Source organism: Sphaeramia orbicularis, chromosome 21 (assembly GCF_902148855.1).
Source record: "Sphaeramia orbicularis chromosome 21, fSphaOr1.1, whole genome shotgun sequence".
Taxonomy (NCBI): domain Eukaryota; kingdom Metazoa; phylum Chordata; class Actinopteri; order Kurtiformes; family Apogonidae; genus Sphaeramia; species Sphaeramia orbicularis.
Genome location: NC_043977.1, coordinates 11,556,677 through 11,575,535, shown reverse-complemented (window position 1 = coordinate 11,575,535; position 18,859 = coordinate 11,556,677). Strand labels below are relative to the sequence as shown.

General features: G+C 40.3%; 1 protein-coding gene across 1 annotated transcript; it reads right to left on the bottom strand.

The window, feature by feature from the left end:
• Positions 1 to 969: 969 nt before the first annotated feature.
• Positions 970 to 15,456, bottom strand: LOC115412581 (kinesin heavy chain-like). The gene is made up of 26 exons (XM_030125162.1): positions 15,112 to 15,456; positions 12,910 to 12,997; positions 12,235 to 12,308; positions 11,958 to 12,062; positions 11,482 to 11,530; positions 11,328 to 11,383; positions 10,855 to 10,942; positions 10,216 to 10,340; positions 9,241 to 9,345; positions 8,922 to 9,070; positions 8,656 to 8,804; positions 8,342 to 8,511; positions 8,175 to 8,243; positions 7,822 to 8,028; positions 7,433 to 7,579; positions 6,965 to 7,153; positions 6,640 to 6,757; positions 6,473 to 6,549; positions 6,058 to 6,167; positions 5,053 to 5,154; positions 4,883 to 4,943; positions 4,571 to 4,642; positions 3,682 to 3,786; positions 3,172 to 3,388; positions 1,844 to 2,015; positions 970 to 1,397 (listed from the first exon to the last, which is right to left on the bottom strand). The coding sequence occupies exons 1-25, from the start codon at positions 15,232 to 15,234 to the stop codon at positions 1,849 to 1,851; spliced, it is 2,922 nt and encodes a 973-aa protein (XP_029981022.1). The 5' UTR covers positions 15,235 to 15,456; the 3' UTR covers positions 970 to 1,397; positions 1,844 to 1,848.
• Positions 15,457 to 18,859: the final 3,403 nt, after the last annotated feature.

The following is an 18,859-nucleotide window of genomic DNA, read 5'->3' as shown; positions in this document are numbered from 1 at the left end:
CTTTAATACAAGAACAATGATGATTTTTCAACAAAAGTAAAGCATTTGTGATGCAGGATATTGACTGTTGATTACTGATCGTCAGTGAAACCTTTGGTCATGTGCCATTTTACCTGTTTGTCAAAATCAATAATAAATCTTTGATAAACCAGTAGTAGGTCATTTGTTACATGTTTTTTTATGCCGTTTGTGCTCGTCAACAGACAAATACTGTTCATGGTGTTGGTCAACGTTTGTGCTATTATTCACTATTAATTGATCATTAATGCTGATTGATCAATACTGTTAGTAAAGGCTGAGTAAAGGGCGGGGTTAAAGTACGGCAGCAAAAAACATGATGAACTGATTGGTTGATCAGCAGTCATGTCATTCATTTGGCTGATTAGGGTTAGGTTAGAATGTTAATGTTATAATGTGTTAAATAATCTGTTAGAACACACTTAGAACACAGCAGAACCCTGTATCTGTTGTAAACAGTGACACCACATCACATTCAGGTCGTCAACAAACAACAACACGACAACAAATACAACACAAACTCTCACGATGCCTTCAGGGGAATCCAGTAAAAATGCAACATATAAAAAGTGTGTAAAAATTAAACAATCTGAGTCCATAAACTGATTCATCTATAAAGTAAATCTATAAATCTATAAACATTTACTGCGTATAAACAATACTCAAAGAACAACATACAAATAATACAAAACAATATAAATAATGTTACATTTTCAAATAAATAATCTGACAAACTGAGTCATACAATCTTAACCCAAGATTTAGGGTCGGGGTCAGGGTTAAGTTTAGGATTAGGATTTTAAATTCAGGATTAGGGTCAGAACTACGGTTAGGATTAGGATCAGGGTTAGGGTTAGGATTAGGGTTATCTCCAGGGTTAGGATTAGGGTCAGGACTAGGGTCAGAGTTAGGGTTAGGGTTAGGGTCAGTGTAACCCACTATATATATTTATTCATTCTACTGAAGTGTGTGCACTGAGTTATGCAAGTTAAGATAAATATGAGGTAAATTTATTGTTGGAATTTTTTCACAATTTAGTGAAAAGGCAAAAATCTAAAGCAAGAATAGAGTCAATAAGCGTTTTTCAGATTTATAATATTATTCAACTGGTTACATTTTTAATCAGTTACCATTATTAATACTACTACATTGAAGTTTACTGAAGAAAAATAAATGAACACATTGATTTGAAACAGTATCAAAACGAGTTAAAAATACTGTGTCAGTAACAGAAGCAGAGCACTTGGTGGTTTTAAGGTGGAATGGCTGTTTTAAGGTGGAGTTGGGTGTAAAGAGGTTCCAGTAAAGGCAGAGCGGTGAGGACCGGAGAGTTTAGAAACCACATCCACAGAAAACAAGACGATCACCAGTAGCGCCACCTGGAGGACACACAGATGAGGCTCAGGTGAGGACTCTGGATCCTGAACTTGAGTCTGGACCAGATCTCACAGGTTGTGGATCTGAGCCTGTCAGTTTTATCATTGCAGGTCTGAGGAACGTTAATGTAGCTCACATCATGAAACCAAACAGAACAAACAGCTGTGAACCCTGGACTGAACAAGCCAAACCCTAACAACATTTGTTTGTTTGTATATTTTACTGGTTTTTAGTCGTTGACAAATGCACTACTGCTGCAGGACTGTAGTAGAAGAACATAAGGACTCAGATGGGTGAACATTTCCAACTGATGGATGATGTGTTAGTATTTTCTAGGTGCAAAATCTTTTTAGAACAATTTCCAACTTTTGAAACTTAGGGAAATCAGTCCTTTCATGAGGTGCAGAACCGGGCCCTGGACCAGGACCAGGACTCCCAGTGGACTCACCTGGTCTACTTGTGGTTCTGATGGGGGTTTGGTTGTGACATGTGCTGTCTGCTGGGGTGATGTCGAGGACTGGAGGCCACGGCCCCACCTCCTCTAATGGTGGGTCTCATGGACGAGGAGGAGGACAGGTTCTGGTTCTGGTGGTGGTGATGTCCAGCTCTGATTGGCTTGGCTAAGAGGAAACAGACACAAGTGACTCAGCTGTTTTTAATACTATGTCATATGTGTCAAATATCTTCTAATGAGATTCTGATTCTTCAGAAACAATCAGCTCAAGGCCAAATGTCTGACTGACCTGGACAGTGTCCTCTGTCTGGACAGTGTCCTCTACCTGGACAGTGTCCTCTCATTCATTTTATTTCATTTTAATTATTCATTCCAATCTAAATGATTGGAAAGGAGCAGAATGAAGAAAACTTAAAATACCTGCCCCTTTCTTCAAACATCTGCCTACATCAGATATGTTGCTATCACAGCTATTACAGTAAACAGTTTACATGATAGTCAAAGCAAATGAAACAATCCAAAATCCATAAGTAAAATTATTTAATTTCATGCTTTTATAAAGCTTCTCTATTCTTTCCTTATACAACCTCTTAAACTGAAAAATATTTGTACAGCTCTTCTCTTCCACTGCCAAAGAATTCCACATTCTGACACCCACAACAGAAATAAACATTTGCTTTACATTAGTCCAAACCCTTTGCTGTTTAAAATTAAACCTCCTCCTATGTTCTTCATCCTGTGACACTAAAACAAATAATCTCTGCAAATTTGCAGCAAAAGTCTGTTTCTCACTCTAAACACAATCAGCAATGTCCTTAATTCAGCTAACTTTAAACTTAAACAATCCTGATTTAATAAACAACTCATTTGTATGTTCCCTGAAATGAACATTAGACATGATTCTTATTGCTCTTTTCTGTAATAAAAACAATGGCTTTGTGTTACTCATATATGTGTTGCCCCATACTTCAATACAGTAAGTCAAATATGGCAGAATAAGTGAACAATATAAAATTCTCATTGCTTTATAATCCAACACATATTTTGCTTTGCTCAATACAGAAATATTTTTAGACACCTTTTTTTTTTTTTTACATAAGCAATATGTGGCTTCCATGTTAATTTATCGTCCCCTATTACACCCAAAAAATGAATTTCTGAAACCTTCTCAATCGTAACACCATTAATAGACAATGAAACATGTTCTTCCTTTCTTCTATTTGTGAACACCATAAACTTAGTTTTATTCAAATTCACAGATAATTTGTTTATATCAAACCATCCTCTCCCTGGACAGTGTCCTCTGTCTAAATACAACTCACCTATCTGAGCAGAGTGTACCCTCCTGGAGACATTCTTGGTTCGAACGGCATCTTTGATGCGATCCACTTCCTGTTGGTAGCGTTTTCGGTCCCTGATAGCAGACTCTTTGGCATCCCTCAGAGCTCCTTCCAGGGCCTTCACTCGCTCAGCAGTGGCTCTCAGACGCTTCTCCAGCTTGGGAAGCTCACAGCGAAGGTCAGCATTGTCTCTGACCAGCTGCAGACAGACACACAGGTGAGTGTCCACCATAGTCACATATACTGGATGTTGACACCATAATGGTTACTGTCACTGCTATACTGGAACTGTTACAACTAAACTGTAAATGTGTAAAAGTAAACAGGGGAGCTACTTTTGGTCCTGATATAGAGTACTATGAGCTGTAGTGAAGTGACACTGAGGGCTATGGCGTTGTCAAGCATCAGGCTCAAGTGATTAAAGCTGTTTCTATGTCCATATCTACTGTATGTCTATGATCTCAGACATGAAGCTTAATGCTCAACTCTCACCTGTTTGTGGACTTTGCTGAGCTGCTCCAGATTATTTTCTAGGAAAACTATCCGCTGCCTTTGAGCCAAACTTCCACCGGCTTCATCACTGTCATTCTCAGCACTCTAAAAAATAAAAATTCAAAATCCTGGATTCAGTGAAAGAAAACACCTGACACGTGGGATCTTCTGAGGAAAGGTCACAATAAGAACTAGAAGCACTCAGAGAGCGCAGACCTCCGCCAAGGCTGATCAGTGGCCCCCCCCTGTGGGCCCCCCCACCCCCGATCACCACCAAAATTTAATCATTTCTTCCTTATCCCATTTCCAACAAACCCTGAAAATTTCATCCAAATCTGTCCATAACTTTTTGAGTTATGTTGCACACTAACGGACAGACAAACAAACAAACAAACAAACCCTGGCAAAAACATAACCTCCTTGGCGGAGGTAAAAATCACAATAAGATATCGGCAAAAATACAAAGAAATACAATAAATAAATTATTACAAAATAGAATACAATACTATACTGTCGTATACAATATATATGGACTATAGTTGGAACATCAACCACCCGCGACACCTGTACAGTCTGCATTTTCATTTGGGATTTGAAGTATGGGAGTGATTCAGTACTGTGGCGATTCTGAGGAAACTGTATGTGAACCAGGATTTTATTTCAAGGAGGTCATTCTGCACTGCAGACTACGTCACTGAGTGTTTCATGACTCAGTTAACACTATTTTCATTATTAAATGCTATTATTAAATGCTGTTGCAGCGTAGTTATTTTCTTTCCTTAAAAATGCAGAACAGAAACTGACCAACCCTAGGGGTTAGGGTTGAGGTTAGGCTTAGGTTAACCCTGACAGATCACATGCACAATTTGTCAAACTCTGTCACACTCACATTTTTAACTCTAGCTCCAATGTCCTGGATGAAGATTTTTCTCAAGTTGGTGAGTGTCTGGAGCTCTTTGACCTGTCAGAATGATGCATGGAAAACAACACATCATTCAACAGTTCCCAGATCAGATCTCAGGTGAACAACATTTATAAAGAGAAAAAAAATAAAAAATAAAAAAAAAAATATATATATATATATATATATATATATATATATATATATATATATATATATATATATATATATATATATATATATAAACAACCCACAGGCTGTATAAAACTACAGATATGACAAACTGAAACAATAACACACCACAGTCTCCTCTAAACCCTTCAGGTCCTCTTTGGCCTGTTCTCTTTTCTCATTCAGGAACCTGAAAAGCAAGTAGAAATGATGGGTTGAGGCTTTTAAAATGTCACATGAGTTGAGATGTTGGGTTGAAACCAGCTAAGTCTACGGTAAGCACAGAGGGACAAACTTACAGCAGTTTCTGAAGTCTCTGGTCTTTCTTCTGGTCCTCAGCTCTAAGTTTCTCTAAGTCTGTCTGCAGCTTCCTGACCTCAATTTGCAAACCCTGATTCACACTGAAACGACACGGATGGACAAAATGATACAGAAAATGTGTATTTATAACAACAAAGCATCTGCACCAAACACCAGATCATTTTACAGCAAATATTTCTAAAAATATTATCAACAAATATCTAAATATGTCAACTCCACCAGGAGCTGATGACTCTGGACACAGCTGAATTGAAGAGCAGATCCATGTGGGTCCTGAAGGTGGATGAAGAGTCTGAAAGAGACCACAAGAGAACCCACCTGGACCCAGAGAACCAGGTCTCAAATGTTCCTGTTATCAGGCCTGTGTCAGTTTAATGCCCATCTAACACATCCCTAACATCCCTGTACCCACGCCATCCAGACCAGGAAGTAGTTGGACCTGCTCGGATCTGGACCCGCTGGGGTCTGGAAACCCTTATTTCTTGTTCAATGTGATGTGATTCTAGCCACATTCAGGGCTGAGAGAGGGTAAAGGGGTGGGCAAAGTTCACTTCTTTTCTGACGAACAGTGATCCATCATTCAGAAGTTAGTCCAAAGCCTATGAAACACATTTGATGCTCTACGATTTACAAACATCACTGGAAATGTACCTCTGGTAAATGGCATTTATACATATTTATATATATATTATAAAGTGACAATTTAGTGACAATGTGTAATATTGACACATAAAATCACACACTAGTGGAGCCTCTGGGACCTGGAGCCTGTTATTGAACCACCAACCTTCCAGTTGAACTCCTCCAGATCCTGTGACTCAAACTAAAGCTAAAGGACTGGTGTCATTTCAGAATGAAACAAATTCTGACCAAATAATAAATATGTGAAAGAATTAAAGATAAATATTGACAAATGATGATCAGTGATGATGAAACAAAGATGATACGACCTATTTTAGGGTTAGGGTTATGATACGACGTACTCTTTGAGCTGGTCCATGATCCTTTGTTTCTGTTCGATCTCATCCCGGAGGCGTGAAAGATGTTTCTGATGGACCTCCCTGTGGTTCTCCATCTGTTCCTCCAGAGTCCTCTACAGAACAGACAACCAGATTAAACCCTGTAGAACACTGAGAACCAGATTAAAGTCTACAGAACACACAGAACCAGATTAAATTCTACAGAACACACAGAACCAGATTAAAGTCTACAGAACACATAGAACCAGATTAAAGTCTACAGAACACATAGAACCAGATTAAACCCCATGTGATCTGTTCTAAACCTTTCATGCATTCAAATGATGACATATTCTGAAAAACAAAGTTGTTTTTGAGTCATTAATGTATAGAAAATGTGACATTTTAAATGGATGTTTACTGAATAAAAGTGTGTTACCTTCATGTCCACGGCGTCCTTCAGTCTGCTCATGTGTTCTTTCTCTTTGTCCATCACCGCCACCTCATGCATTTTATCTAGAAAACAAACCAACAGACTTTCAACATCCAACCAGTAGAGGTCTGCTCTCTTTGAGACTTATTGTTGCTGTGGTGATGAACTCTAACCTTGAGCCTGGAGTTTGGCGATCTCCTCCATCAGAGCGTCATGACTCTCCTCCAACTGCCTCTTCTTCTGCTCCACCTTCAAGAGGTCATCGCTCAGAGAGCCATTCTTTGCCTGGAGCTGCAACAAAGAAGTAAACAACGTAAACACACAACAAATCGTTACCAAGTCCGATAATATTCACCTGGAGCTGAGATTAGAATAAGTGAACAACATAAAGAGGACAAAGAGGTAAACAACATGAACACAAGAAACTACAAACCACATAGTCTCTAATCTGTTGCCTAGGTGACATGTTGTTTAAATGAGAGGGGACATGTTGGTTACCTGGGAGACCAACAGCTGGCAGGATGTCAGGTCCTTCTCATTGGCCTCCATCTTACTGATGTTCTGGGTCAGACTGAGCTCCAGCTGTTTGCTGCGATTCACCAGTGACTTGACCTCTGACTTCATCTTACTGATGTACAGACGAGCCGTGGTGAACTCCTCCTCCATCACGCTGCTCGTCTCCGTCATCTCCAGAGAAACACATGAATCAACAGAGGCGTTAACGATCATGAACAAATGAACAGAGACCTTCATGAATGACCTTCAGGTAACTGGATTTCAGGTGTTGAAGGACCTGCAGAACCCTGAATGCACATAGTCATGATGAAATTCATCTGAGGACCAACTTCAAAAATGATACAAAACTTTACACAAGGATTTATGTTCAAGTCCCAGACACGACCTGGGTAACATACACCACCTCCTATCACACAGATGAGACACAGGACACATGAAGGTCCATCTTACAGATTTGAGGTCGGTGGTACCGAGGACACTGCCGATGTCGCTGAGGTCTCTGAGCAGTAGACTGAGGATCTCTGTGGACCTTTTCCTGTGGTGGACACTGAGGTCCTTCAGAGAGGACAGCTCCCTCTCGACTGCCTCCAGACTGACCTGAAAACAGGCAAAGAACAGAAGAAGAGATGAGGACACATCAGTAAACAAGACTAACAGAAAGCTACAGCTGACGCATGAATAGGAGGAACAGACTGCTGTCATTTCTACATGATGTTCCTCTGTCATTATCATGTTACCACGTTGTTCCTGTGTTGTTACCATGTTGATGGTATGCTGCTGCCAGGGTATTACAGAATCGTTGTCATGTGACTGTGTTGTTACTGTGTTCTCTGACTCACTGTTTTGTGTGCCAGCTCCTCGTTGAGCTGCAGGTTGCTCTTGGTTTTGATCTCCACCTCCTGGCTCTTCTGGTCGTAGTTCACTGCCAGCTCCTCCAGCGCCTGCAGAACCTCCTTCACCTCCTCTTTGGCGGTGTCGCTGTCCCTCTGCAGCCGACACAGCTCCTCCTGCAGCCGCTCGTAGTCCTGACGCGACGCTGCCAGCAGCTGAAACGGGAGTGAGTAGGACTTAATTTAGTTGAAATAACAATTTGGACTGAAGTGGTCCTGAATGAAACATGGATTATCCCAAAGAGGAGGGGTTACAGGTGAGGAGGCACAACTATAGAGGCTGACCGTCAGGTGAGACTCACCTCGTCCTGATCAATCAGCTGCTGTTTCAGCTTCTCGGCTGTCTGACTGTGCTGATTGATCTCATCGTCCTCAAATACAAAGAAACAGGTTTTAATGTTTCACAGACACCAGAGGAAGACCTGAGGAAGGAGTTCAGCCAGGTGAGACCGGTCCAGGTAACACTCACCTTGTCGTCTAGTTGTTGATAAAGGTCAGTGATGAGCGTCTCGTACTGCGTCTTCTCCTCATTGGACAGAGGGACAGGGGGCGGGGCCAAGCTTTCAATCACTGCAGCTGTCTCATTGCTGCTCTTCTTATCTCTGCTGCTCAGCTGCTCCTCCACAGGTACTGACTCACCTGGACACACAGGTGTACAGCTGTTTATTTAAGTTCACAGGTACTGACTCACCTGGACACACAGGTGTACAGCTGTTTATTTGAGTCCACAGGTACTGACTCACCTGCACACACAGGTGTATAACCGTTTCTTCATAAACTCACCCTTTCTCCAGCGTTTCAGCTCATTCTCCAGTTTCTGGATGATGATGTTCAGACTTCTGGTCTTCTCTTTCTCTTTCTCATACTTCTTCTTCCACTCCTCAGCCGTCAGTTCCAGATTCACTGACACCGTGTTCTTTATGGTCTTTGCCCTAAAATACAAACAGTTGGACTCATCAGATGTCAGCTGACCTCACAGTGTGTGTTGGACAGATTCTTCTCTCATATGTGTGAATGTAACTGGTGTTTGACCCTCCTCTTCCTGTTACCTCTGTCCAAACATCAGCGTTGACTTGGTTTCAGCCTCATTGTAAACAGAAGGAGAGCAGCAGATGATGATGGTTGTTCGACAGTTTCCTCCTAGAGAGTCCTGCAGGATCCGGGTCATCTTACTGTCTCTGTATGGAACATGGGTTTTCTACGAAACCAGGACCAGAACAGAAAACCAATGCTCATAAAACAGAAAACATGAAGACATCAAGGGTTTACTGTTAAATATAAAAGAAAAATGGAAAACTATCAATGAGTTTGTGCAAAAGTGAAGTAAACTGGACATGAAAACTGAAGTATGTTCAATCAGACTCTTACTTTTCCTTCAGACAAAGCAGCGATGACGTTTCCAAGTGCGGACAGAGATTTGTTGATGTTTTTGGCTTCATCCAACACAGAACCCTCAGCCCCAGTTTTACTGACCTGAACATAGAGAAGAAAGGTAAAGTACACCTGGAGGTGAACAAGTGGGAAAAGTAGGTGGAGCTTACTAATACCCCCACCCCGCTGCACAGCCCCTCCTGTTCACTGATTCCCTTTCTAGTCAGGAACTGAGCACTACTCTTACATTTGATCAAGTTCTGAATAAGAATACAACATGTGAGTATAAAAGCTATAATATTTCCACCTTGTGCCAATTGTCAGGTAGATATGAATGTGTACAGACAGACAGATGGACAGGTCCATGTATATACTATATAACAACCCCCCCCCACACACACACACACACACACACACACACACACACACACACACACACAGGGCTATAATAACCAGTTGGACACATTTTAACCAACAACATACAAATTTTTAAAACTTGGTTGGACAAATTTTGTACGTTAAAATTTTCTAAAATCCATCAAAAAATCAAAAAATTGAAATTTAGCCATTAAACTGTGCACTGCAGGTGGAAAGAAACTGAGTCAAATTTGAAAAGAATCAAGTGAAAAGTCTTTGAGAAATCAGCTGGATAAAAATCTCAGGCAGACGGATGGAATTCCTGGTATTACTATATAACCCCCCCTCCCCCACAGAGGTCTGCAGTAAGACCAAGGGTGTACTCATGGTTTCAGACAACTCATTACTATAATTTATAGTGACTGTAAATTCTATCTAAAATATAATGATCAGAGTTGTTAATGTGATGTCTGTATTTTTTCTGTTTAATCAAAGCAATTATCATCAAACGCTACAGGGTATTTGTTTTTTTTTTTCCATCATCCGTCTGAACTACACATTTATCAACCATGACGACAAATCAGTGAATGGACTGAATATTTGGGTTCCTTTGACCTTCTCGCTGCCTGCCAGGTCGACCAGGTACAGTTTTCCAGACAGTTTCATCTCTGTCTCCACGTTCTCCTGTTTGATGTTGATCAGAAAAATACTGTGACTCCGAGAACTGTGCTCGTTCATGTCTGGAAAAACAAAAAAATACTTTTACTCCAAGAAAACCAAGTTACACATTCATTCCGAACAGTGAATTACAGTTGGAATCTAATGATTGAAATTAGAGCAGGGGCAGAGGTAGTAGTATTTGCAGTATTACAGTAGTAGTAGTGTTTGTAGTACTTTAGTAGTAGTGTTTGTAGTATTATAGTAGTACTGTCTGCAGTATTATAGTAGTAGTGTTTGCAATACTATAGTAGTACTGTTTGCAGTATTATAGTAGTACTGTTTGCAGTATTATAGTAGTACTGTTTGCAGTATTATAGTAGTACTGTTTGCAGTACTATAGCAGTAGTGTTTGGAGTACTATAGTAGTACTATTTGCAATATATTAGTAGTAGTGTTTGCAATACTATAGTAGTAGTGTTTGCAGTATTATAGTAGTAGTGTTTGCAGTACTATTGCAGTAGTGTTTGCAGTACTATAGTAGTAGTGTTTGCAGTATATTAGTAGTGTAGTACTACAGGTTAAGTGTAGACTCACTGGTGACGGCGACATGACGGTTTGCTTTGCCTTCATCAATGACATCCATCACCTCTTCAGGACTGGAAACAAAACGCTCTGTGCATCCCTGAAGGCAACACAACAGCATAATAATGCACCAGGCTGAGTTTACAAAGTGCTTTGACAGACAAAGCAGAAGGACACAACAGAATACCCAGGAGAGAAAATAACAACAGAGGGACAAACAGGACAGAATTAAGCTGAAACTGAAGTAAAACAAGACACAAGCAAAGACACTGAAGCATAGAAAAACAACACAACACAGTAAAAGAGATAAGAACAGCAAACTAGAAAAACATGACACTCCAAACACATTTAAATATTAAATTATTGAATATTTGAAAAATTCAAATATTAAAAAGAGACAACATCACGTGTTTTAAGAAGTGATTTAAAAGATGTCACTGATTCTGTCAGCTTTATCCACTTATACATAAGTGCATAACTGGTACCTTGACAAATGGAACTCTGTTTTTGTCTTCGTGAACAGCCAAGTTGGTCTTTGACACTGAAACATGAATTAAAACAGCAGGTTATTTATGATAAATAATCAACACCATAATCATAAATACTTCATTTATGAAATGTGCTAAAAGCAGTCATCACCGTCGAGTAGGTCTCTGATTTTATCCAGATAGATCTCAAAATATGAAACCTGGACACAAAAAACATATTCATCATTAACACACAGGAAAGACATGACGGGTTTATAACAGTCTGAATGAAAACAATTCAAATGGTTTTCTTAAGGTTAGTGTTACATTCATTAGAGGGTGGTGTCTATTTTTACTGGGAAAAGAAACAGTGACACGGAGCTCAGAGCAGCAGGTAAACATATGGTGAACTGGTGGTCAGTGAACGCCTCACTGAGTCCCTGCAGGACATCATTACTGCAGTACAGTTACTACAGGTACTACTGTCAATACTACAGTACAGTTACTGCAGGTACTACTGTCAATACTTTATTTATTTATTTGTTTGTTTGTTTCTTTCTTTCTTTCTTTCTTTCCAGGCTGTACATATACTGTTTATATGTAAACCATACGATCGTTTATAGTAAATATATCAGGTGATACTTTTACCTTGATGTGAAACTCCAGGTTTTCATCCATGGAGTAAATGTGATCAAAAATATCTGATGCAATTCGAGGGATGATTCCCATCAGCTGAGGGTCATGGAGTTTCCCCTGGAGATAACACAAAAAACAGAAAATGAAAACCAGAAAACTGCTAATGACGGTCTAAGCCTGACCCGTACAAAACATGTTCTAAAAACCACAGAAAGAGAACAAACATATCAATGATGATAAGTTTGGTGAAGTTGTTGAATGAAAATCTCTGATAATAAACACAACCAACCTCCATAGTGTGAGTTTTTCCTGACGACGTCTGACCGTAGGCGAAGATAGTTCCATTATATCCACCCAAAACATCTGGAAAATACAGACGCTCAGTGAATGTAACACAGTTTATCATTAACCACGTGGGTCCGGGTCACTGTGGAGAACCCTAGGACCACATCCAGAACAAACATCCATCCATCTAGACCCCATCAAACCACGTGGGTCCAGGTCACTGTGGAGAACCCTTGGACTGGACCCAGAACCAGAACCTTCAAACCACATCCAGAACCAGCATCCTTCTAGACCCCATAGAACCACATGGGTCTGGATCACTGTGGAGAACCCTCAGACCACATCCAGAACCAGCATCCCTCTAGACCCCATAGAACCACATGGGTCTGGATCACTGTGGAGAACCCACTGGTTGAGGATGTCCATGCAGATCCAGCCAGACCATGTTAAAGGTTCTAGCCCTGGACTGGTCTGATGTGGTTTACACTGGTGCACATAACATGAAACAAAGATCTGACAGTGTTGAGCACCTGAAGAGGAGTTCACAGAAGAATGAGACTAAACCAACCTGAAACCCTTCAGTCATGACTCTTTATTCTAATCAAGTGATAATTAAATGCTTCATTGTTTCTTCATTCAACTCCAGTGCAAACAGAACCAATATGATGCATTCACTGACCTTTAACGATCTGCCTGGCGCAGGTGTCATACACCTGAATCTGTTCTGTGTTTGGAGGCAACACACGGTCGAACACATAAGGCTTCCCCTGAAACAGAAGAAAAACCCCATCAAAATAAAAGTCACAACAAAAGGCCTTTCAAAATAATAGTCCAGAGACAGACAGGCTGTTCACAGGGAATCAGCAGGTTTATGTGATGATGATGATGATGATGATGATGTTTATGTTTATGTTTATGTTTACGCATTTGGCAGACGCTTTTTTCCAAAGCGACTTACAGGGGAAAACCAATTAAATCACTCTCACTCATCATCACTCTCATCTCATCATCACATCATCATAAATGATGATGATGATGATGAAGGTGGCTTCCAGACATTTACAGAATGTGATGTGTGACATTAAACTGATCTGAGGTTTGTGTGATGGTTTCTCCACCTCGTTTCATCAGAGATTTCTAAGAGACGTCTGTCGCCATGGTAACTGCATCTCACTGAATTCCCCACCTGTGAGTAAATGTCCACACTGACAGGGTTTTACATCAGTGGATTCAGGTCTAAAGTGGACTCGTCTCTCTTTAGGACCGTGAACCACAGATTGACCATCTGATGTAAGTCATGTGACGTCTGACGGCCTTCAGCCTCCGCTGTCATGGAGACAGAAATTTCCCAGGAGACACCGCTCCTCCATCCCCCTTTGTGTGTGAATAAAGAGCGTCGAGTTTGATTCAGAAGAAAAAGAAACTGATCAATAATCAATAGGACTTTAAATAAACAGATGTCAATCAAAATATTTCTATAGAAATGATCAGTTAAACCAAACAGTCTGAGCTCAGACTTTACAGATGAACTGTTGTGTTTGTTAAAGGTTGTTTCATGAGTGAATGTCAGCGTTAACCTAACCCAGATAATCAGCATTGACTGGAACAAAACAACAGATAAACAACGACCAAAACAGAATAGAAAAAAAACAGAAGACAACATTGAATGACCCAGAATTCCACAGTCCGTGCATCCTTAAACAAAATGTCTGGTAATGAGAAGAAGTTCCTGATGTGAAAAACAAACCTGATTAAAGCGGTTTTAAAAACTTGAAGAACGGCCTCATTAGCCAATAACGACCTAGGACCGAGTCACATGACCTTAAGCCCATGGCCAACCCTGAGGAGCCGAACATTATGGTCAAATGAAACTAAATTATAAGTGTTTAAGTGACAGAAACAGAGAAGAAGAAGAATGACGATTAAACTGATTGTGTTCATTTTATTCATTAAACCAAAATGAACAAAATGATTCAGTCTGTTTACACTGTTTATCTTGTGCTTTTCCGGTTTGTTTTGTTTACAGTCAAATAAAAGATGAAAATCATTGGATATGATACTGATAACCTATTAAATCAACTAATAATCTCTTAAATCTACTGATAATATATTAAATCTACTAAAAATCTATTGAATCTATTGATAATCTAATAAATCTATTTATAATCTATTAAATCTACAATCTATTGATGAATAAATCTATTGATAATCTAATAAATCTACAGGTAATCTATTAAATCTACTGATAATCTAATAAATCTACTGATAATCTAATAAATCTGTTTATAATTTATTAAATCTACAATCTATTGATGAATAAATCTATTGATAATCTAATAAATCTACTGATAATCTATTAAATCTACTGATAATCTAATAAATCTATTTATAATCTAGTAAATCTACTGATAATCTATTAAATCTTCTGATAATCTAATAAATCTATTTATAATCTAGTAAATCTACTGATAATCTTATAAATCTACTGATAATCTAATAAATGTATTTATAATCTAGTAAATCTACTGATAATCTAATAAATCTATTTATAATCTATTGAACCTACAGGTAATCTATTAAATTTACTGATAATCTAATAAATCTATTTATAATCTTATAAATCTACTGATAATCTAATAAATCTTTTTATAATCTTATAAATCTACTGATAATCTCATAAATCTTCTGTTTTTGTTTGTTCTCCTGTCCTCCGTCGTGTCTTTGTCTTGTTTCTGTGTTTTGTTTTGTTTTTCATCATGTTTTCATCGTGTATTTTCTTGAGTCAGTTTCTTTTGTGTCTCATTAGAGTGGGGCGGAGGGGGTCCCGGTCCCGGCCTCGGTCCCGGTCCAAACCCCCCCACCCCCACCCCCTCAAACTCACCGAGACCACCACGGTGTCCTCTCCGCTGAATTTGGGGACAGGTTTGTCTCCTCGGCTCTGCTCGGCGTCGTTCAGCGGCCTGAAGCGGCACATCACCTTCACCCCGCACTCCGCCGCGTCCATCACTGCAGCTAACACGGCTCGGCTCGGCTCGAAACAGCTCGGTTCCCCGACAGGGCCCCGGACGGACGGACAACAGGTAGAGGGAACCGCCAGTCGAACCGGGTCCAGGGTCCGGTTGGATGTACCACCGCTGTGTGAGGATGCTGACGGGACACTCCCACTGACAGGTCCGCCCCGGACCACTGAGCCGCAAGGCACTCTGGGAGATGGAGTCAGTCAGGTGTTACTGGTTATGGGCCAAATTCAGGTCGGTTTCCTGGGTCTTCTATCTTGTGATCTTTGACGGACATCATTTGTAACAGCGCCACCTACAGGCCTACAAGAAAACAGGCGTTAGAGACGATATACAGTCACGAAAAAATATATTGGACCACCCAACTGTTTTCTTTAATTTCTTGTTCATTTTAAGGCCTGGTACAACTAAAGGTACATTTATTTGGACAAATATAATGATAACAACAAAAATAGCTCATGAGAGTTTAATTTCAGAGCTGATATTTAGACATTTTCCGTGTTTTCTTGATAATAACCAAAATCCCTTCAGTTCTTACATTAGTATCTATGTCATTGTACTGACAAAAACAGTGCTTTTAGACATTCCATGTTTTCTTTTGTCTGTTTTAGTCACATGATACACACAGGAGTTAGTACTGGATTGCATAACCATTGTTTTTGATGACTTTTGATGGTCTAATAATTTTTTCCTTTACTGTAAGACAAGATGCGTCCGCGTGAGTCAAGTCAGACTGAGATCAGTGATAAACTTCATTTTGCAGGACTTCCAAATCTAATAGCGTGTGTAGATGGAACACATTCCTATTACTGCTGCTGCACAAAACCAAGGGGTCTGTCTTAACAGGAAGTCCTTCCACAGCATCAACATCCAGGTACTGTCACTAATATGTTGAAAATGACAGTATACGTCACAATATATAGCAGCTTATAGTAGTAATAATAATAATGATGATGCCATTTTCTGCACTATCAAGCTCATTTGTGGTCCAGCACACATCATTACAAATGCAGAAGCCAAGTGTCCTAGTTCTGTACATGACTCCACATATATCCAGAGTGTAGCCTGAGCCGCCGATTAAAATGTGGTAAGAAACTGAACACTTTGTAAAATTATCATTTTTGTTTCCTTGATATAAACACATAAACATGTATCCACTTTACTCACAGGAGAGACTGATGGGTACCTACTGGGAGACAGAGGACATCCATGCCAGCCTTCTCTGTTGACCCCTGACCCTGAGCTGGGGCCCCAAAAGTGTTTTAATGTGGTCCACTGCAGGACTAGATCCACATTCAGATGACCATAGGCACACTCAAATCCTGGTTCCAGTGACTGTGTAAGCTCAGGGTGACCCCAGAGGTTCGTTCAAGCACTCAACTCCGGGTAAACATACTCAAGAGTCGATTGAACTAATTCAAAGCCGCTGTTCTGGAATTGGATAGTCAGTTTGTTGGACCTGCGTTCTGGAATACCCCTCAGAACAACAAACACAAACCACAGACAGAACAAACACAAACTCATGAGCAGATGAATAAATTAACAAGAACTTATGTCAGATACTTGTGTATTTTTTATTTGCAGCATCTTTCATCTAAATTATAAACAGAATGACAGAAAATGTGATGCTGGTTCAAGACTGAAATGGGCTGTGACCTTTACCTCAACAACTGTCACCTTGCAGATGTCAGAGGTCAAACTCAGCCACTGTTTGGCTTCAGCTTTAAAATACAAAGACATTTTTCTGAGCAGCTTCAAGTCTTTGATGCATAGTCGAGAAAAAATAAGTGACAAAAACGTCCTGATGATTTAATACAAAATGTAAACATGGACATAAATAACCGACCAGAGCGAGGTACTAGACCATAGACCAATCAGACCATGATTCATCACAATGGAAACAATGGTTGATGGGGCCGACAAACATTTATAATGACAGTAATAATGATAATAAAATCCACTGAGCGTTAAAATATCCTGATTGGATCACGTCACATTCGGTCTGACGGGCTGATGGGAAAACCCCGCACACACCTCATTGGCTGCCTCAGCCCGTTGCTGTGATACATCGTATCAGCCATTTTGGACCCGTTAACACCAGTCAAGTGTTGCATTTGTCTGGATTAATATCACAGCAAGAGTTGAATTAAAATGAGTTTCCGTTTCACATTCATCTGTTTTCACCATCACAAATAGAACATAAAACTTTACACATAAAGACATTGAAACTGGTTAAGAAACGTAAACACAAAGCATTTATTCAGGATTAATACAGGTTTATCTGAGGACAGAGTTCTGGTTCTGGTTCAGGTCATGAGTACCAAACCATGATCACTGGATCATACAGATTACTGAATCAGAACCTGATCACAAAGATCACTGGATCATAAACCTGATCATGCAGATGACTGGATCTTATTTAAGTATTTTTTGGAGGTGGTGGGGGCTCTAGGGTGGGGTTTGATGACAGTATGTGAGGAAGCACATAGATTGGCTGCTGTCCTTCATGTTTCGTATTTTAAGTGAACAGTATGTAACATTTGTTGCTTGTGTTTGTACACTTCTTAGACTCCACCTCTTTTTCATTCAGAGACCAGCCACACTTGAACAAGCAATACACTGTATGAGAAGCACAAGTGACAGTCAAGACAAAATAGTTTTATGATGGTTTCACAGCGTGAAAGTTCTAAAATAAACAGCTCCATGTAACTGTGGGAGTGTCCACCTGTCTGAGCTCAGCCCAGGGTTAGGGTTAGGGTTAGGGGTTAGGGTAGGGTAAGGTTTGGGTAGGGTTTAGGGTTGAGTCGGGTTAGGGGTTAAGGTCAGGGTAGGGCAGGGTTTAGGGTTAGGGTAGGTTAAGGACTAGGGATGGGTTAGTGGTTAGGGTTGGATATAATTTAAGGTTAGGGTTAGGATTGTGTGGGGTTTAGGGTTAGGGGTGGGTAGGGTTTAGGGTTAGGGTCAGGTAACGTTTAGGGTTGGGGTCAGGGTTAGGGTGCGCTGGCCTGCAGACTCGGGCCCACCCCATCCAGTATGACAGCATAGTATTTGAATGAGATGTAGAATGTGATTGTAGTGGAAGGTCAGAACAGTTTAGCCCCACCAGTTAGGCCCTGCCACTTCATCTGATCCAGTTTGAGACCAGACCAGAGAAGTCTCCACCCCAGGGACCACAGTAGTCACCCACTCCCCCACACAGGCCCACCAATAAACCTTTGGTTAAGACACATCCTAGGGTTAAAAATACAAGGTAGTCTAGACTCCAATCAAATATAAAAACTTAGAAAGTGGTAACAATAAATTGTTTCCCTTTATGAAGGTCCCAATGTGCATGTTTTGGTGACTGCTGTGGAGGGAAGAATGTGGGTCAAAGGAAGAGGGCTGGAAACTGCTCCTGTGTCTCCATCTAGGGGACATCACTGAATCCCCTTTGTGTTGTGGTACCCAGCCTCTCCACTCTCTTTCTCTGTCCAGTGGACCAGTTTATGTTGGTGGTCAGTAGAGTGCTGCTGAAAGTGGGTGACTTAGAGTGTTATTAGTCTACATCATCACATGCACCATCTGCAATAAACAGGTGGTGCATGTGATGATGTAAATGATGCTACTGTGTGT